Here is a 21920-nt window from a genome sequence, read left to right as displayed (position 1 = left end):
AGATGGAAGAGAGGCTGGTGGCCAATGAGAAACTACTACTATTATAGGTAAGTCTAAATGGCTCAGGTTCAGCAAGAACCTAGCTAGTTGGCGAGAGTTGAAAACATCTATGTCAATCTCTGTCCTCCACATGCATACATTCTTAAATTGCAATGACAAAAATGTCAGTTAATGGTAAGTAAAAAAGCAAAGTATAAAAGTATAAACATCAAGTATAAAACTATCTATTCAACCTATGTATTAAGAAACATAAAAATACAGTAAAATGTCAACGATGGCCTTATTTTGGGCTCTCTCTGTTGAGTGTGTGTTTTTGTATGTGCATGTGTGTGTTATATGTGTGATGCAGATACCCTCAGAATCCAGAAGAGGGCATCACATAACCTGAAGCTGGAGTGATAGGCAGTTACAAGTGGCCTGACATGTGTACTGGTAACCAAACTGGGTCCTCTGCAAGAACAGTACACATTCTTAACTGATGAAGTCCCTTTCCAGCCCTAAAAGATTTATTCATATCTAATTAGGTATATGTGCACATGAATGTAGTTGCCCACAGAAGGAAAAGAAAGCATCAGATCCCATGGAGTTGTAGTTACACGTGATTGTAAGCATGTGGGTGCTGAGAACCAAACTCAGTCCTCTATAAGAGCAATGCACATTCTTAACTACAAGCCATTTCTCTTGCCCCCACTTTTTCACTGCTTTTCAAAACATTATCTTTACAACTGAAAGAACAAATATGAGTAGTGAAAGCATCAGGCTACTTCAGTGCCACCCTGCGACAGTGTGTTAATCTCACGAACCACTTCACTTCCACTGCACTGTTCGTCTGTCACCCTGTCACTGCGAGTCTAGCAATGGCAGCAGGCAGAGCTGAGGACGATGTCACAGAGGCTGCCCACTCCACTGTCTTCATTTGTCCATTATCCTTCACCCTTGCCTACCTTGTGCCCTCCTAAGTAACAGGAGCTGAGTAGAGACTGAACAAATGAAAAGCATCCCATTCAAAAAGAAACTACGGAAAATAGGTTTCTCACACTATGGGATACACTAAAGAATAGACTTCCAAATCTTTACATCTAATGTAGCCAGAAATAAAAACACAAAATAAAACAATATTTTTAATCTGTTCTTTATAAAACAGAAATTTTAAGCATACCACTCTATCATTAATTCAGGAAATATGTTAAGGTATTTATTTCTTTCTGGAGGGATCTCTTAAGTGGGGTTTCATAAATTACCTTTTCTGGGCTGGCCAGTGGCACTATTGGCCTGAGTTTGATAAACTCCATCACTCTGTACACATACCAGATGAGAATCTGCTTCTGTACTAAAACTAGCTCCAATGCTGATGACATGCTCGTTAGAAGAATTTATTACCTTCATTACCTAAGGAACAAAAACCACCATATTTGTTAAGAAACATTTTCAACATTTGTATCTAGTCTGGAAGTCATATTATTGATCAGCTTCATAATTACCAAGCTTTGGTCTGAACAACTTCTTGGGAATGTGACAAACAATACAAAAAAAAATCTCAATTAACAGATAAAACAATAAAGGGTTGAATAGCTGGATCAAGCAAATTCTCTATTAACAAACCAATTGTAAAAATGTAAAAACATTGCTATTCAAAAGGTATCTTCATTCAAAACAACAACAAAAAGTCTAGTCTCAGGAACTCCGCTCTTCTACTATCTTTAGATCTGGACTGAGCGAGTATACTTACATCACTGTACTTTTTCCGAGGTATTTTTATACAGCTTTTTCCCATTTCCATATGAATCAACAGCTGATCAATGTTATGCAAGGTATACTGGTAATTCCGAAGATCCTACATAGAATGATCACAGTTCCATCAACATTTGCCCATCCACTAAACATTTTCATCCGTAACTGCAGTTTAAGCCTTCTGACACAATTCTATCAAAATGTTACCCAGAATCAGTCCCAACTTGAAAAACAAAATGCCCACCCATAAAAAAAAACCACAACTCAAAATAATAAAGAATATTCTCAGAAAGAGGGGCTACAGTGTTTGAAGAACACTCTCCTCTCCTTTCACAGTTCTTCCCAAACAGCAAAGTTACTTTTACAAGTGTTCTCAAAGGCTCATATGTTTAAAGGCTTGCTCATATCTTGTGGTGCTACTGGGATGGGGTGAGGCCTAGGGTTCTGGAGGCATGCCTCTGCAGAGAATAGTAGGATTTAAGTCCCTTCTATATCTTTCTTTGCTGCCCAGGCACTATAAGACGAATGGCTTCCTCCATCAAGTACTCCTTGTGATGCTGCCACATGCCCAAAACAACAGAGCCAAGTGACCCTGGACTAAATCTTCTGAAGTCATAAGCAACAGTAAACTACTCTCTTTACAAAGATTATCACCCATATTTTGAAAATGTAACAGAAAACTGAGAGCCTTCAAGCTAGAGATGGGAAATTAAAAGTAGGTTTGCTGGGGCTGGAGAGATGGCTCAGAGGTTAAGAGCATTGCCTGCTCTTCCAAAGGTCCTGAGTTCAATTCCCAGCAACCACATGGTGGCTCACAACCATTTGTGATGAGGTCTGGTGCCCTCTTCTGGCCTGCAGTCATACACACAGACAGAATATTGTATACATAATAAATAAATATTTTAAAAAAATAAAAGTAGGTTTGCTAAATACTTCAGCAAATATAAAATGACAAAGTTCTGGGTAGAAGGGAGCCTCAGATATCACCTTATCCAGGTTTTCCTACTACAAATGAAGACACCAAGGTCATAAACTGTTCACACTCACAAAGCTGATTTACTTTTCTAACACTTCCCCTAAAGCTCCATCAATTTCAGAGGTGTATATAGAAGTTTCCCATTGCCCCCAGTACATAAGAACAGCAGCAGAGCTAAGCAAAGAGCACTCAGAATTAGGGACACATAGATCACGAGACACTGTATTCTAAAATGAAGCAGAGTTCCTTTCCATTATGTGTTCTTATTATAGTTAAGTCTTCAAATACCAAATGCTCCAAATTAAAATGAACAAATAAAACTAGGTGAAATATTCTAAATAAAAGTTTAAAGAAACAGTATTTAAAAACAACACAATAGTTCAGTTACTTACAACAAGTAAGTTCATAATAGTGTGTCCTATTTCTCCAAAAAGAGGCTTCCTGCCTCTGACACTTGTTAGAGGAGCAGGATATGCTGCACATAACAAAGAATAGTTGGTCACTATCAACAATAACAGAAAGTCCTCCACTTATTTTATTTTTAATTTCAAACAAACAATACATATAAATACCACTCAGTCAGTTATCAGAGAAAAGTAAAAGATGCCTGTGCATCTGCTAGATGTTACACTTACTGGTAACCTTTCATGGACTGCCTGACTCAAATCCTACAACATGGGTGTTGACACCTACTTACAGGTAAGAAAATTGAGACAAAGAAACATGCTCATTTAACTGTGGAAAAAGACTTGAAAGTATGCTTTTCTGATTCTGAGGCATTTAATGCTTTATTTCCATAAACTTTTCAATGGAAAAAAGTACAATAATTGCTTTGACCTCTATAAAATTTTTCTAATTTAATGAGAAATTGAAAAAACTTGGCATTTTGATGTTTTCTTCTGTAATGTTGGGGACTGAATCCTGAGTCTTATACATACTAGGTCAGCACTACACCACTCAATTATAATCCTAGTGCCCAAATTAGAGACTTTAAAGATAATTACAGTCGATATTATTTTGTGGTAATTCAAAAAATGATCATATATTTTTATAGTTCTTAGGTCACGATGATAAAAAGAACATAAATAGTCAAAGGATCCAGGGCAGAAGAAGGAAGCAAACAAGCACCTTGTTGAATGTCTACTCTCTCGTTAGGGTGCACACTATAAACAAAGAAGACTAAAAAGAAGACATCTTGCAGCCAACACAGAAGGACCCTTACGCTGACAAAAGGGGTAGACTTTTTCTATGATGACAAAGAATTGACACGTTTTTAACATTAGGCTCTCAGCTTTTAAGATAAGCAATCTAATATTTCTGATATAAGATCTAATATTTCTGATATCTACTGTACAAACATTCTTCCTTCAACTTCTAAGAGACACTGCACATCTGGCACTATTTTATAACCTTGAGTCAGAGCACCACATCCTTGCTAGTACAAATATATTTTGTAATCTTTAAAAAAAAACTCCAAAGTTATTTGGACAATAGAAGGTCTAGACTTGTAAAAACATGATTAGTGTTAAAAGACATGACTAATAAAAGTGCTTCGATTTCACCTATCTTTTCATGAATGAGGTGCATCCTGTAATGATTAGAGGTCATTTTACTTGAGACACTGAATAGGTTATTGCTTAGAATGACATGCTATCCGTGTTACCGTCTTACGAATAATGTTTAAACAGGTAGTCACTGATCAGAGAAAGCGATTTTCATCCTTAATCTTGGGACTTTAACTTTTGTTACTGAATTTCCCACATATATATTCCATTAAAAAATTCCAAGTCATATGTAAACAGGCATTAGCTTCATTAGCCTCGGTGTCAGTCTCCCTAAGGTCTAGGACAACAGAACACATACAGGGCACTGTTGAGGCTAGTTAATCTCCACTGACAATTCTTCCCTTCACTATCACACAGCTTTGAGTTTTAGCGCTGTGATCTTTTGAGAAGTTCCTCATGTTACCACACAATAAACATCGCTGTAGGGAAACTAGTCTTACCATTTTTCAGTGCTACTGGCCAAGCTACTGGCCAAGCCTACAGACTGATGATTAACTAGTATATTGCCCTAATCTTCAAAAAAGACAGCATCCAAATACTTTTATCAGCAACAAAAACTGAACCGGATGAAGAAAATGCTGGCTCAGTAAAATGCTGCAAATTCTTGGAATTATATTCAAAACCTGAGATTAAAGCTAACTTTCTTCATAACAGAATCAAATGCTTAACTCTTAAATAAATAATAAGAAATGCCTATCATCAAAGTTAGAATTTAACAGTTTTTCAAACAGAGGATTAAAACAAATTATCTTTCAGAACTGCCCATTCTGAAATAGAAATAACTTTTATTTTTCCCAAAACAAAATTGTCTCCAATATAAAACTACTAAATTATTTAAATCACATGCCTCGTAGTTAGATATAATATGTTGTAGATTAACAAAAATTACTTCTTTAGAAAATCCAGAAATAAAGAAACAAAGGAATGTTTAAAGTTTAACATTAGAAACAATTTGGAAATTACAAAAATAACCATATACAAAAGTCTGTAGTTATTTCAAAAGCAGGCATGTAAATACACACAAAAGCATGTATTTAAGTGATATATTCTATAGCACTTTTGAATAATTAGCTAACCATTGGGAATATAAAAATCAAGAGAGGAAAAGGCAGCCACCATCTCTAACCACTATCTCTGAAACCTTTGACTACATCAGCAAGTACACAACAGTACTCCATCTAAGAAACACTGCTTGTACTGATGATGCAGACATGGGGGGGGGGCGCGACAGACAACAACGACAACAACACACACACTAATTTACCTAATGCATAGATAAACTCTCAATAATATATGGTCTTAAGAAAACTTCAACAAAGGTAACAATGTAAAGAACTTTGCTTTCTTTTGAAATAGAAAAGTACAATCAAGCATGCCGGTGTGGGCCTGTGGCCTCAGCACTTGGGAAGAGAAGCTGAAGAATCAGGAGTTCAAGAGCATTATCACCTTCAAGTGGTCTGAGGGCCTAGAGCGGCCTCATCTAAATGAGACTGTCTCAAAAAAATTAGATCTAAATTGTGAGCTAGGTTATATATAATTTATGAGCATCCTGAAAAAAATCTAAATTGTGAGCTAAGTTATATATAAATTATGAGCATCCTGAAAAAATCTAAATTGTGAGCTAAGTTACATAAAATTTATGAGCATCCTGAAAGCTCACAGCACACAGGCTTTATCGCACTAACCTGATACAGCCAGACTGTCTTGAAAATTTAAAAATCCACCAAGTCAAAGTAGTTCTAGTAATTTAGTAAAAATTACTTCAATAATTTTCCTGAATCTATTGTTTCATCATCAGTATATCTGAAGATATGATATCTTATTATTCTCAAACTTACCTTTGTATTCTGCTCCCAGTCTCAACATTAAGCGCATAGGAAAAACCTTTGCCCAAGGAATCTCCAGTTTCTGGATGAGAATGCCGCAGAGAAAAGGACTCCTTGGTACTGGGAGATCATCAAGTTTCTGAAAGGTAGGTGTAATAAACAGGAACCCTCCATGATCCTTACTATTGAGAAAACTCTCAGTAAAGGTCAGGTTGTCCAAGTTTTCTATGTACTTTCCTGGAAATAATATTATTAATAAAAATATTTTAAATTGTTAAATTATTATTTTGATGAAACATTCTGAGATTGAATGCCCTAATATAAATCTTAAGTAAAAGCAATATGCTTTTGTTTTGTTTGTATTTTTACTCATAAAGCCTGTATTTAGATTGGGGTATAGCTCTTTGGTAGAATGACTTACCTCAAGGCCCTAGAGATTTAATATATGGCACCATGAAAACATTAAAAAGGAGTGGGAGGAAGAGAAGAACCTGGTGAAACCTATGCACAGAGTTGAGCCACTCCTGGAGATTGGGTTGGGGGCTGTAATTAAAAATTTGAAAATGTTTCCATTCCTAATTGTTTTTCTCCTTTGTGCACAGCAATGAGAAAAATCATCCCCTACATCTAGTACAGATGATAAGAATATAGATACATTAAAAAAATCAAGGAAGCAAAAGGTATTTCCATTTTTAAAATGAAAAAAAATCTATGTGGAGACATTAATCACATAAAAGTCTAGATTTAAGGAAATTAATGGGGATTAAGCTCTTTAATTTCTTCACAAAATACATCTTTGGTACAATTAGCATAACTGAAATATAAATGCCTTTAACTACTTCCTCCATCCCCTAGTCTCAGCAGTTCAAAATAAAACAGTGTACCTTTTAAAGCATCCTTGTATATGGTGATGAACAGTCTAAAGATGTCCTTAGGAACTGTATCCTCGTTTGGCAAACATAGCAACAGGATAATAATTTCTGCCTGTCCCAAGCCGTGCAATCCATTGGTTGAGAAGTACCAATATTTATCTGAGGCATCTTGAGGAAAAATGACATACGATTATAAACATCATATTTAAATTTAAAAATTAAAACTTTTGAAAACATACAATTTATCAAATTTTTAAAATTCTCTTGATAAAAACTTTAAGTGTTTTAGGATCCATGTAAGAAAAGACCAAAGATTATTGTAGGAGTCAAGAAATAACAGTAAGAAACTTTAATGTAAAAGATGCACTAAAATGCCAGAGTTGTATTTGTTTCAGAGGGAAAAATAGATTAATGCATTATTGAGTAGTAAAAATTATTTATTATTGAGGATAATTTATTTACTTAACTTATTTTAATTAAGTCACATCATTGACTTTAAAATGCCTTAAATGTGGTGGCCCAGCATTTGAGAGACAGAGGAAAGAAGATTGCTGTTAAGTCTAAGGCCTGCCTGATCAATACAGTGAATTCCAGGCCAGTCAGGGATATGTAGAGATTCTCTGTGTCGAGAAGAAAAGAGGAAAAAGTCTTTATTGCTACCAAGCCATGATTCCATTTACCATAGTGGAATTTATTTAAAAGGATAACAGCTAACAGTAAACATCCAAATGCCCTTCAGCTAGACTGCAGAGGCAACAGAGCAGCAGAATGCTTAGCTCCCATACATGATGCCCTAGGCTGACTAACCATGGGAGATGGGGAGAGGGGAAGGGAGAGAGGTATAATAGGGAGAGAGGGAGAAGGAAATGAACAAAACAAAACGCCTCGACTAAGCTGAGCATGCCTGTAATCCCAGCACTCCAGAGGTAGAGTCAGAAGAGCCTCAAGTTGGAGGCCAAACACCATTAGCTAAAATTATATATAGTCACATTTGACTGGAAAAAAATTCAATCTATTTATTTTTCACTATTGTCAATAAAAATGTAACATGAAAATATAATTACTTTAGATATCTTTACTGAAAAATAATCAGAAAACTGAATTTCTACTTACAAAATACGAACTTGACATTCACAAGTAGGTTAGCATTGAGAACAAATGTGGCAGGAGGAAATCCTTCACCTTCAAGAAGCAAAATGATCTGCTCATGAGATGGATGTTCTTGTATCACAGGCACTAAACAGCAGACATATATTAATCAGGATAATTATTCTCTCAAATATGCGTATGATGAAAAGTATATAAATCTATAAAAGACTGATTAAATTTAAACAAAACAAACATGTTTCTTGAAACCAATTACCACTCTGTTCCATAATTACATACTCATTTTACCTTCCTAACATAACAAATAGCTATACCTCAGATATATATGCATATACTTTTTGTGTACTTTCAAGATAAAATAAAACATCTTTATCAAAACTGGATTCTAGGGCCTGCCAAAGTGCGTAGTAGGTTGAATTTCTTGGCTATGCAAGTTTGATTCCCTAGAACCTTCGGCGGAGGAGACAGCCTCGCCCACCAAGTTGTCCTCAGACTCTGCACACATGCTGTGGCCTACACTGGCACTCACACACATCACACATCACAGTGGATTCTAATTTCTGAAGAGTCTACACTCGTGTTTCATATGCTGCTTGCTGCCATATGCATGATATCAGTGACAGGTAGCCATAGCTAAACAAAACGACAGCCACCAGAAAACATGCACAGTATTTCAAAAACAGAGCTTAAAACACTCTTGTCTCTGCAGAGGTCAGCTTACAGAATGTCTCTTACAGGCAACACAACACTAGCAAGCTTCATCTCTCTACATTAGCTTGTGAACAACAACCCACAAGCTTGTGTTTCAAATGTCATATAAAGCTTGAGGCAACGGGCATCTCCCTAGGGAGCGACTCTGAGGTGGGAGTTAACCACAGTATCTTCAGCTCAGCTCATTTCTCTTCTTACAAGAAAAATGGAGACCCAATGAAACTAAATAACATGCTTAAAGTCATACATGAAATAGGTAGCAAATGATGGCCTAAAATTCCTATTTTTGCCATTGAATTTAATGCTATTTCTTTGGAAACAATCCTTCTTAACACACACACACACACACACACACACTCACACACACACACACACACACACACACACACACACACACACACACACAAGCTAGAGTTAAAACCCCAAAGAGAAACATTTCTGATGAGTTTACCCACTGTATTAGATTTTAATTCATCCTAAGTCAGAGACCCATATGCAATAAAAAGTTTTCTATTTGTTTTGTATAAATAAGACTTTCTATAAACTAAAGTTATCACCCTTTTATATATCATAAAAAAAGTTTTAAAATGCATTTCTTGTACTACAAACAGAATTAATGTGTTCTTTGAGAAAGGTTATTTCCCCAGGATGGATATAGTAGCTCCCTGTCCTCTCACAGGCCTGGGCTACACAGCAAATTTCACAACAGCCACAGCTACACAGACCTTTTCTCGACAAACCAAAACCAAGGATTCCTGCCCAGTTTTAAGCAGCCACTATCCTACCTGGTCCCTCTTCTCCAGATGTGGTCAGAAGGGGTGGCAGACCAACCTCGTCTTCAGGTAGAAGACTAATCTTAGTGCAGACGTGCGTGGCAATGCTACACAGTAATCTGTAATCTGAGACATTAGCCACAGGCGAACCAGGGTGAGCAGGCACAGCAGCAGAAGTAGATGGCTCCTCGCTGTCCACAAAAACATCATCTTCTAGTGTGAAAGGGCCAGGCATAGGCAAGCCTTCAGTGCCTGTTCTCAGAGGCAGTTTTTCCACAGGTACAACCTGAGAAACAGGACTGTGGGTTATCTCAGTTCTCGTGAGATCTCCTATTTCATTGTTCGGCTTTTCCACCACAGAATGGGTATGATCCACTTTATTTACAACCTGTAAAATAGGGGGGAAAAGAAATCAGTCCATATTCTCTGTTCAAGAGTGCAAGGTTGACCTCTATACCCAAACATATTTTAATAAAAATAAAAGAAACTAATATAGGCTCCCAAATTCTTAAGTTAAATTTCCATTTGGCTTCCTTGATTGAGTTCAGGGGTATACCACATTAAGGAGCACAGGGCTTAGTTAATTGGCTGTGCCCCCTTACATAGTGACTAACTTAGCTCAGCTCAAGGCTTCCTCCCTCTTGTAGCAGTTAAAACAGCCTGGAGGGATGGAGGGGGCCCACAGAGGAATGGCTGGGAAGCAGAGTCCACACTAGCAACCACCCAGAAAAAGCTGCTGGTCATCTTCACCAGAACCTCTTCCTCTTTTAAACCTTGCAAAATAAGTATTAAGAGGTCATGGACTTGAGTGACATTTATAGTCTGTTTCAAACTTCCATTCTGTTGGAACAAGATTGAGAATACACATCTTTGGTAACTAGCTGTGTCTGCTGAAGAACTGTTACTTGCAGATGGTGTCTACCTTCTACTACACCTGGTACAGAGTGCGAATGGAAGCAGAACTATCACCAACAAACACTTTCTTGTATGAACGGAAAACATTAAATTAGTATCAATCTAAAATAAATTATGACTCTCAAAGTGCAGTCCAGGGACTGCTGAAGTCCACAACATCCTTCAGAGAGACAGAACCCAAAGAGTACACTACACTACACTACACTACACTACACTACACAGGGAAGAGTACACTACACTACACTACACAGGGAAGAGTACACTACCCTACACTACACAGGGAAGAGTACACTACACTACACAGGGAAGAGTACACTACACTACACTACACTACACTACACTACATTACACTACACAGGAAGAGTACAAACTGAAACAGTGCCACTCCCTACTGAAGGGATCTGGCTTTTAAAATATTCTTTTTCTTAAAATAGTATATCCTATTGGCTTATATATTATATAATTTATAAATAGGTCTATTATGTTTAATTAATAAATATTTTAGTTTTCTCCATCTTAGTTTTAAAAACAATAATTATAATTACATATAACCTACATAATTTTATAATCTTGGAGGTTCTCTGTAACATTTAAAGCTTACAAAGAGGTTCTGAGATTTTTGTTTAAAAATTGAGAATCACTGCCAAAACAATATTAAAAAGGGTAAAACCGGGACTGGAGAAATCGCTAGCAGTCAAGAGAGCTTGCTATTCTTGAGGAGGACCAGAGTTTGATTACCAGCACCCACACTGGGTGGTTCACAACCATCTGTAGCCCCAGCTCCAGGGAATCTGATAACCTCTTCTGGCCTCTGTGGGCGCCTGTACATACATGTACATACCCACACAGACACATAATTTAAAACTAAAATAAGTATTTCAAAGGGTAAAAACTCTATTAACAACATTAATCCAAGCATATCTCAGACTTAGGGAATCCAGGTTCCATAGTAAAGCAAGTCTGAGTACATAAGTTATGTTTACACTGTAGCGTAATTTACTAGGTATGCAATAACACAGTATCTAAAGAAAAGCATTAGAAACACTTTACTCCTAAAAAAGGCTAATGACCACTTTGAGCTGTTGGATAAATGAGGCTGACAGGCCTGCTCCATCAACACTGCCCACAGTCTTCAGCTCATAACTAATGCCGTTTGCAAAGTGCTATGTGGGAAGCACAATACACCAAAACATGCGCACACAGATCTCTAGGCAAATTCAAGGCATCCAGAGGATAAGCACACTAATAATCACACGAGAAAGCATCTACAAAATAAAATTTATGTAGCATAAGCTATTTAGATCCTTACTGTGGGTACACCAGGTAACACAGGACTACAGTCATCAGGACATCTTGTACTTCCAGATGACAGTTTGGTTGTGTCAGCAACCTCACCATTAGGCAGTATGCCGTCTGCGAACCACACTCGCTTCTGCTCTTTGGAACACGGTCCTAAAATGAGTTGGAAAGATGAACTGTTTTAGTTTGGCAACACTGCAGTGACACGTTTCCAGACAGGTCAGTTAGTGTTTTCAGAATCCTTCTGCTATTCATGACAAGTCCTATATTCTCAGGGTTGCAGAATCCTACAAAAAATAGATTCCATAATTCATGGACCCTGAGCAAAGTCCATGCCTATCTAATTCACTTCAAGAAAGAGCCCTAGACCAGCTGTGGCCCCGGAAGTCACCTGCTCTGAAAGGAAAGGAGAAGTATTATACTTTATGGACAGTGGGGCAGACACAAGCCCTCTATTATTGAAGGGATGCATGGCATAGCATGCTAACTCAGCTTTCCACCGACAAAAGAAACCACTGAGAAAATGACTTAACAGGGAGTTTTCTGACTCGTAGTTTCAAAGTTTTAGTCCAAGGTGGCTTAGCTCTGTTTCCATGGGCTTTTGACAAGGTAGAATACCATGGTGGAAAAGATGCAGCAGAGCAGAGCTGGTCCCACCCTGGTGGCCAGGAAGCAGAGAAAGACACAAAACAAGGAAAGGACAAGATGCGGATTTCCCAGAGGTACCCCTAGTGCTCTACTTCCTCCAGCGAAGCCCCACCTTTAGTCCCACTCACTGATTAGCTCGGAACCCTAGAACCCAATCACTTCCCTAATGCCTGGCATCTAAACAATGTACTGGGGGACCAAGCCCTCAACACATCATCTTTGGGGACATGTCACATCCATACCATAGCAAGCAGTGACTGAAGACAACTTAAGGGCTGAGTAAGGTGCAGGGATGAAAAGCAGGTATCAGAGCATAACAGATAAGCAAAGAAAATCATACAGATAACAAAAAGAAAAGCGAAGGAAAGGAAAGTGGACCACTTAGGTATTCAAGAGACTTTTGTATTTCACTTAATATGCAAACAGTAACACTGTAGTTCTTAGAATATAGGCCAAAAGCTAGTTCTTAGAACTAACTAAAAGCCTTCCTAACACTCATTACTGCTTCTTCTCAAATCTGGGAAAAATGTCTATTATAAGCAGGAATACTTGTTTTTGTTGTCGTTAGAAAGTATCCAGACAGAAAGGTTAAGAGAATTAAAGTCAGATGATTTTAGAACAATATAAAAACACAAGTAGTTTTATGTCTACTTTTCAAAATGGAGAAAACATGGAAAAAGTTGGAATTATGTATATGTATTTGCAACATGAGTTTATTAAATTAATGGGTGTATTAAACAAGATACCTTTCTTACATTTATGAAAGTTTGATAATTTAGGTTGTTGATTTGAGAACATACAAATCATTTTAAACACAAATTTATTATCTTTAGGGTTAAAATACACAATTTCATAACTATATCTCTGCTCAGATATGATTATAAATAAAAAATAGCGATTGAATGATAATCTAACCTCCCCCCAACACACACAATGTCAAAAAGAATCAAATTTATCTTTAACTGATATTTCTGGTACTTTATAAAATGTCACAGCCTTTGCTTCCAAAACAAATGTCTGTAAATATATACTGGCCCTATATAAGACTGAAAATGGACACAGCTAGAACAATAGCAGATAATTCAAAGGTTTTAAATATATTTTTGTGGTAGTGCATGTCTGTAACCTATGACTCATGGAAGGTTGCTTGAGTTCAGAACCTTGACACTAGCTTGAGTCTTAAAAACTAAAGACAATAAATAGATAATAGCTTGCTATTGCCGTAAGATATACAATTAAGGAGAAGTTTTTAAAGAGCTATTCATTTGTTATCCCTAGACCTCAAGTCCCCCATACTACACTGAGCTCTTGGGTGCTATGCTTGGAAGTGAGGCAAGCAGAAATCCTAGCCTTCTTGGTCTGCTTGCTAACCGGCTGGGATCACTGCCAGAGGCAGGGAGTGGTGGGAGAGGGAGAGCAAATGTGGGAAGGGAAGGAAGGGAAGGGAAGGGATTCGTTCTGTCCTGTTTCCTTGTTGCAGTATCCCTGCAGTAGCAGTAGAAGCAGTAGGAGGAGGAGAAAAAGAAGAAATGTTGCATATCCCGTAACTTTATCACACTGAACATCAAATCTAGACTCTCTCTGTTGCCAGAGAACTAGACATAAGAGACCCCCTTGATGCTTCCAGTATTTATCATATGGCATTTTCCCAGAGATCACAGATTGTCACATGGTGCTTTAACTCCCAACCCCCAGGTCTGAGAGCTAGGCTCCACCAGGCACCCCTTCTCTGAGAGCTACTACTTACTGCCTTCTCCCCTTTTGTCCCCCCAGTTCTAGTGGTGGCAGCTGCTTCCTGTAGTTACTTGTCTGGTAGACTCCTGAGCAAGTTTCCAGCCTCCACCCATACATGTTTAGCCAATCCCCTGTATAAATCCCTCCTGATGCTGAGCTGGTTTCTCTTTCCTGTCTAGACCCTGACTGCGAGAGCATTTCCATTAGAATAACTTATCTTAGGTGTAAAGTACAGCAGTTTGCTCTGGTTACCTTCAGCATTCGGCTGTTTCAGTGCTGAGGTGGGCACAGTTGTAGGTGAAAGAATACTGGTTGTCTGGGTCTCCTGAAGTGGCTGGGTGGTGGCACAATCATTAGAATGATTAGACTTAAGACAAGAACCAACTGGACTCATCATCCTTTCAAATGCCTGAGCTATAAAGGGGAAAGAAGAGTATTAAAAACTCATGTTTTTAAATTTCCAGGTAAGCTATAATAAATATTTGATTTTTTAAGTTGTAAGGTAAAGAAATAAATGGCCAATCAAGAGAAAGTGTACTTGGCAAAGATGTCGAGTGACTAGCACAGGCTCCTCTAGGTAGCAGCACTCCACTCTGGTAAGTAGCAGACGAAGTATTTCAATGTTTTTAATTAGTGTATACTGATATCTACTACAGAAAAATCATCTTCATTGAGTATGAGTGGCCCTTTTACTCCTAGGCTCTACTAGCAACATACTCCAGAGTTATTCTTTAAGTCCTAAGTAATATTTCCTTAATACTCAGTTTAAATCCTTTATGGCTTTCTAATTGGAGTAAAACTTTAAGTTGTCTGAATGACAGACCACGTGGGCTCTACACCCCTGGCCTCATCTCTCAGTACAACCCACTGACTCATCATGAGCCAGGGACCTGTGCCTTCTTGTTCTTCAGGTTAAGCAAGTCTATGCTGCCCTCTGCCTAGACTGTTCTCACACAGATCCAGTCTATTTCCTTCAAGTTCCCACTGAAGTCCCTATCATACTATCATAAAGCATTATGGCCACTGTCCTGTTTCTGTCTGTCTTGTACCATCTGATGGCTTCTCTGTTTACTATTCCTTATCTCCACATTCAAAACTCCACATCAGCAGAACATCTATTTTGTTCTCTGCTGGAGCTCCAGAATACAGAATAGAGTCTGAATAGCACTGAACACTTTTTCAGACAATGATATCTTCAGCACTTCTGCAAACTGAATGCTCATAAGTGGTTATCACTGCTACAGTCTTCTTAATATCACCAAATGACAGCGCTCTTGGAAACTGCTTCGGCTAACCAGGAAAATCAGCACGTGCTTACTACATTCTAGACTCCAAATCTACCTGACAGCATTCACACAATGCTGAAATGCACACGATCTCAGCAGCTTTCTAACATCTCTATTCAACCTATTCTTCCAGGCCTTCACTGAATTTACCTCACAGTCTTTGAGCCATCTTTTTATCTGATAACATTGCTTAAATGATTACTTCCATGATTTTCTAGCTTATAGTTGATATTTTATTGTAATATATATAAAACCATTAATAGCTCCCTAAACAAAACTACGTAAGATACTGAAACAGAACAAAAACAGGCATCTAAATAAATTCATCCCAGAACACATTTGTGTGTGTGTGCGTGTGTGTGTGTGTTGATGAGAATTAAACTCATGGTTTTGTACATGTGAGACAAAAACTCTAACATTGATCTACATTTCTATCCCTCTACATTGTATCTTTGATAGACCAAAATTTTATCTCATTATTCTATTAAGTCTCTTTAATGAGCATATCTTTCTTTCTCTATAGTCTTTCCAAAATCTGACCTATCAACTCAAATTTCCATGGCTTTTTAATTAGGAGCTTTCATGTGGGAACTCGCTCTAATTTGAATTCTGTAAACTACTTGGGCTAATGCCCCGGCAGTTGTTGTCTAGGCTATAGATACACTGCAAGAAGAAAAACAATTATAAGCATGTAGCTTCTTCATAAACAATGGTGATAACATAAAAATATTTCTTTTAATTATATTCTATTATCTTCCAGAGTATAGGTCAACAGCAGGGAGTAGAACAGCTTACCTGAGGCTAACAGACTCACATCAGAGCTTTTTGGAGAATTGCTGAAAAAATTTATCTTCATTCAAAAGAGAAAAACAAATTATTATCAGGTATTTATTCTCCTGGCTAATAGGAGCTAGTTCATTGGCCTGGTCAAAAAAGGGTCAAGTATTTTGTTGGGAATGAAATGATCAACAAATCTTTGAAAATGAAGAACTACTCAAAAGATCAGACATGTATCTAGGGGTAAAAGCACAGCATAACACACACATACACACACACACACACACACACACACACACACATATAAGCACACATACACACACACAAAACCTGTGGGAATTCAAAGAAGAACACCAAGACCATTGCTGAAAATGGAAACTAGCTAGAGAGTCAAGAAACAATGGGAAACACACACATGTAACATTCTAAAACTAAGAATGGAAAAAGATGAGACCAAAATGTGCAAACAGAATGGGGGCCCTATGAGTTTATAAAATCATATATGATATCTTATCTTTCACTCTCATTTCAAGCAATTGTCTAAAGAACAAGAACTACTACCTTGCCTTATGACATTAATATAGCACTGGCACGACCTGTATGAATGTTTCAACTAAGGTGATGAGGATGACAGTGACGACGAGACAGCAGGCGGGTGAAATGTGGCACGAAGGACTTGGTACCTGTTAAAGGTAATGAATGCCACTCCAGAACCTGAACGCTTCCTTTCCAGACTGGTAGTGTTAATTGTGAGAGTGGAACAAAAAGAGAAACCAAGCCTTGGGATGTCCCACCTAAGCCAGATAAGTCAACACTAGGTCCTTGCCTTAAGAAAATAAAGAAGTTTATCTCTGTCACAATCCAGTTACTCTTAGTAATAATTCATTTAGTGGAAGACAACATGCCAGGTCAGTACTCACCTTTATTGATAGTCTCATAGCAGATTACACACACTCTTGCTTCCTTTTCTAGATACTGAAGCTTACATTTCCTGTTACAACAGACACCACAAAATACCTATAAAATACAAAATATTAAATTTGTTTTTGTCTCAAATATATTTATTAGAAGCAGAGGGATAGAAGCTCAAAACCTAATAAGCCAAAACCTACTTTCTTTATTATATGATTCATTTTCCTAATCCCCATAATCATAAATAGAATTATTTAACGTTCTTTAACTTAAATGATAGTTAATCTTGACTGTCGCTATTAGGTGGAGTGAGAGACATCCAGGAGCTGTGGGTATGTCTGCAAGGGTGTTTTCAGACATGATCGGCAAGTACAATGATAACTCAGAGGGACAGACAAACTCTGGACGTGAGCAGCACTGCCTGACAGACTTGAGGCCTGGCAAGCGTAAGGGTGGAAGGGCAAGGCAGCAGGGAGGACAAACTGCATTCCTCCTGAGTCTACGCTGCTGCCATCATTGGTGGACAACAGACTCCAACTTCTTCAGCCACACTGACGGTTCTCCAGAGACCCCAGGCCTTCACACCGCTTTTTCTCAGGGGCTTCTGGTGTCTTGAACGAGGCAGTGACTGTACTATCTGCCTCTATCCAACAGATAACCACTGTTGGACTAATGAGCCTCCTATCATCAAATCTAATAAATCCCTTTATAATTATACACATATATACATATTTATCAATGAATATAGAGATATAATTGTTTTTCTAAAGAACTCTAATACAAGAAATACTTTATATTTTATAATCAAATTTCTAATATTTTTGAATCCATTATGTTCACTAAAAGGCAATAAAACTTTAATAAATATGTCTACGATTTAAAAAGCTTCCTGTAGCAGTTAAATATATATCCTAGTGATAATGAGCTTGCCTACAATTCACACAGACCTGATTTTTATATTTTATTTTGCTACGATATAGTAGTTTGATCTGAACCCAACATATTACTACAAAGTGCTAAATAAAAAGCACACTAGTGTTTAAAGACAGTTTCCTTGGAGTGTGCAGACAGCACCTTTATCATCAATAAGAACACAAACAAGGTCAGGTATGGCATTTTATACAAGCCAACTGGCTTTCTGGTGTTCTCTTAGGCAGTGATCAGGAAACTGGCTACATAATGGTCTTAAAATTAAGTATTTGAGGACAAAGGAGGATCCACTAAGCTTAGAGCACCTGATTTATGAATATTAGAGAGCATAAACACTTGGAGTAGCAGTTCTCAACTGTAGGTTGTGAACCTCTGGGGTCACATTATCAGACAACCTACATATCAGATAGCTACATTACAGTCATTAACAGTACAAAATTATAGCTATGAAGTAACAATAAAATAATTTAGTGACTGAGGGTCACCACAGCATAAGGAACTGTATTAAAGGATCACAGCACTATGATGGTTGACTTTGAATCACTGACTTAACAGGGCAGAGAAGTAACTCAGAATTTGCCTTATGTGAGAAGACCTAGTTTTAATCCACAGGACCATGGAAGAATAATAAAAAGCCAACATTTTTATAACTTACTTTCCCACATGCTCGGCAGTGGTGTCGCCGTTTTGTGAAAGTGAATTTGACTTGGCAATTCATACAGTTTGGAGCTTCTGAATCAGGAACCCAAGTAGGTTGTTTCTGGCCCAAAACCAAGCCTTCTTTGCAAATGTTTTCAGGCAGAGAATCCTTGTTTGCAGTTACAAAGCTGGATCCACCTTCAAAATTACTTTCTATGTCAATGTAATTGGAATTGAAGCTAACCTGAGAATCAGGTATATGGTCGGCAGAGCAAACAGATGCAGCAATAGCATTTGCTACGCTTGCCTCACTTTCTGGAACATCTGGAACATCTGGAACATCTGGCTTATTCAGTTCCTTTGAACTCCTTGGTCCTGGTGGAAGGCTAAGCAGCTGCTTAGGTCTGGCCCCTCCAACAGCTTGGGTGTTAATACTGGGCACTGGGAATTCATTCACTACGTCAGACTTACTGGTAGATATTCCTCTTTCAGTTGGAACTGTGCTTCCTTCTACAGAAAGACCACCATTCACTTCGGTGTTTTCTTTATCAACTGTTTCACAAATCACAGCACGTCCATTTTCCCCAGCAGCTCCTGCTTCAGCATTGAAATATGTATTGCCTGCATTTTCATCCTTTAACCCTTTAACATCTGTCTGATTCAGCTGAGACTGTGAATCACTTACGCTTTCTTCAAAAGACATTGTGTTAGAGTTCTGAAGACACTGTTCATTCAGGAAAGCATCAAGTTCAGCATCACTAATTAGTGTGCCACTTCTCATGCTTCCATCAATATTAAAGTAATCTAACTCCTGCCCATCCATGTCACTGCTGGCAAAGGTGAGACCTTCACATCCATCAGGAGACTCTGGAGCATTTGAAGCACAGAGTGCCATTTGAGACTCTGCAGCTGAGGAAGAGCTGGTATCCTCAGGGTATTCCAAAGATTCACCACTGATTACCATCTGCTCAGGTTCAAACTTCCCATTCACTTTCTTTTCAGTTACTGGCTGAAGAAATATGCCCTTACACTTCTCCTTTTTCGAAAGCTCTGTCTCCCTAAAGAGTTCCCCATCTAAAACAGCACTCTTCTGTATTTCTTCATGTACAGTCATCACATCATCTTTCTGATCTTCAGACTCATCAGGAGGTAAACAATCACCATGCATATCATCGTCAATTGACGGTCCACACAAAAACCCAGATGATGAGAGACAGGACAGGGAAGAGGGTGCACCTTCCTCTGAAACATGTGAAGATGGAGAGGAAACCTGGACTATATCATTATTATCTTTAAGGCCTGCATTTCTTGAGTCTTCGTTTATAGACTGTTTCATGAATACAGCAGTCTTGTTTTCCAGAAAGGGAGGGCCAGGTAACCTGAAATTTTCATCTTTTGAATCTGTGTCACTTAGACATATCCCTTCATTTTTTGGAAGATTACAAGGCAAAGCAATTGTCTTACCTCCTTCTTCTGAACACTCTGTATTTATGACTGCCACACCTACTCCCTCTTCTGCTAAAGAGCCATCACCTTTTAAAGACTCACATGGTAGCCTCTTATACTGTGGGTTATCTTTGGCATTAGATGTTTCAGAATTTTGTTCAGTCAAAGCAAATGACATGTCAAAATCAATTGTTTCTAACTCATTAGGGATCTTTTCATCCTTTAAATTTTCTGTTCCACTATATTTACAAGAATCAGAAAGTGCTGTGTCTACCTTCACATCCAATTCTTTAATCCTACTACAATCTCTGCTTTGTGGGCTGGAGACATTCTGTTTTTCTCCAACAGCATTGCTACCATGGTCGGCTGAAGAAACAGTGAGAATATCTGAAACTGAAGACGAATCCAATGCAATTAAAGCATCTACACTAGACTTAGAATCGTCTGGCAATAACGTTTTAATGTCTTCTTCACTGTTGGTGGCATGTACTAAGTTACCCGTGTCACTTATCAGGTCACAGACAGGCTTACTACATCTTCTCATACATGAAGGCTGGATTTCATCTGAAGCACTAGCATCTACAGAAGAAAGAAGATCGAGTCCTGTTACATTTTTTTCATTCTGTCTAGAAGTTAACCCCTCGTGTGCTTTCTCGCTGAGGAAAGTCTCATTTGTTTCATAGCACGTTTCTGATGAGATACAACTACCAACACATCTTTGGTCCTTTGGCAAGAGGAAAGCTAACTGTGGAGAGGCCAACTCTGAAGAAACCGTACAGTGGTTAGAAATATATACATTCTGTGCATCTTGGAGATAATCTTGTTTATCTAGTGAAAAATAGAAACACAAGGTTATTCAGAAGACCCAAATCAAGTAAAGATTACAAAAATATGCTATCTAGGACTTTCAATCAACTTTTTATTTGCCCTGAACTGTTCTAGTTTTTACTTAATACAGTCGTAAGACAACAGAAATGTACTGGGTGGTGGTGGCACACACCTTTAATCCCAGCACTTGAGAGGCAGAGGCAGGCAGATCTCTGTGAGTTTGAGGCCAGCCTGGTCTACACAGTGAGTTCCAGGACAGGCTCTAAAGCTACACAGAAAAACCCTGTCTCAGGAAAAAAAAAGTTGACAGAAATGCTGTCAATAACTTAGCTACGTTATAAACCAAACCGGAAAGGCTGATGAGGTATCTTATCTTTAGCTACTTTTGTTCTGTCATTGTCCTGATTGGCTTTTTGTAAACTTGGCACCAGCCAGAGTCATCTGGGAAGAGGAACCTCAATTAAGAAAATGCTTCCACCATGTGGCCTATAGGCCAGTCTGTGGAGCATTACCTTGATTAATGGGTAGATGTGAGGGGGTTCAGCCCACTGTGGTGGGGCGACTCCTGGCCAGGTGGTTCTGGGCTGTATAAAGGAGCAAGGCACAAGCCCTAAGGAACAAGTCATTAGGTGGCACTCTTCCATGGGCTCTGCTTCAGTTCCTGCCTTGAGTTCCTACCCTGACTTCCCTTCATGGTGGACTATATACTGTAAGGTGAAGCAAACCCTTTCCCCCTCAAGTCACTTTTGGTCATGGTGTTTATCAAAGCAACAGAAATCTGGCTAGTATAGCTCTCCCGTTTCCTAACTTCATTCTAAGGAAATATCTCTTACAGTAATGACATCATAACTTACAGAGTTCTACCAAATTGCTTTGATCTTCCTTATAGAGGTTTTCTTCTAAGTTTGTATCTACACAATAACTTTTATTTCTGGCTATTAATCC

General features: G+C 38.2%; 1 protein-coding gene across 1 annotated transcript in view; it reads right to left on the bottom strand.

Moving 5' to 3' along the window:
- Positions 1-21920, bottom strand: part of Zfyve16 (zinc finger FYVE-type containing 16) — a 48625-nt gene that overhangs the window by 16206 nt on the left and 10499 nt on the right. The window contains exons 3-13 of the mRNA XM_038321757.1: positions 18718-20975; positions 17141-17237; positions 14410-14571; positions 11786-11928; positions 9574-9949; positions 8084-8206; positions 6983-7138; positions 6111-6335; positions 3100-3182; positions 1730-1834; positions 1242-1389 (exon numbers count right to left, since the gene is read on the bottom strand). Of these exons, the coding sequence (XP_038177685.1) occupies positions 1242-1389; positions 1730-1834; positions 3100-3182; positions 6111-6335; positions 6983-7138; positions 8084-8206; positions 9574-9949; positions 11786-11928; positions 14410-14571; positions 17141-17237; positions 18718-20975 (3876 nt within the window). The remainder of the gene's footprint in view (positions 1-1241; positions 1390-1729; positions 1835-3099; positions 3183-6110; positions 6336-6982; positions 7139-8083; positions 8207-9573; positions 9950-11785; positions 11929-14409; positions 14572-17140; positions 17238-18717; positions 20976-21920) is intronic.

Source organism: Arvicola amphibius, chromosome 3 (genome assembly GCF_903992535.2).
Source record: "Arvicola amphibius chromosome 3, mArvAmp1.2, whole genome shotgun sequence".
NCBI classification, from domain to species: Eukaryota; Metazoa; Chordata; class Mammalia; order Rodentia; family Cricetidae; genus Arvicola; species Arvicola amphibius.
Note: the sequence above shows the minus strand (reverse complement) of the source record. Positions and strands in the feature narration are given on the sequence as shown.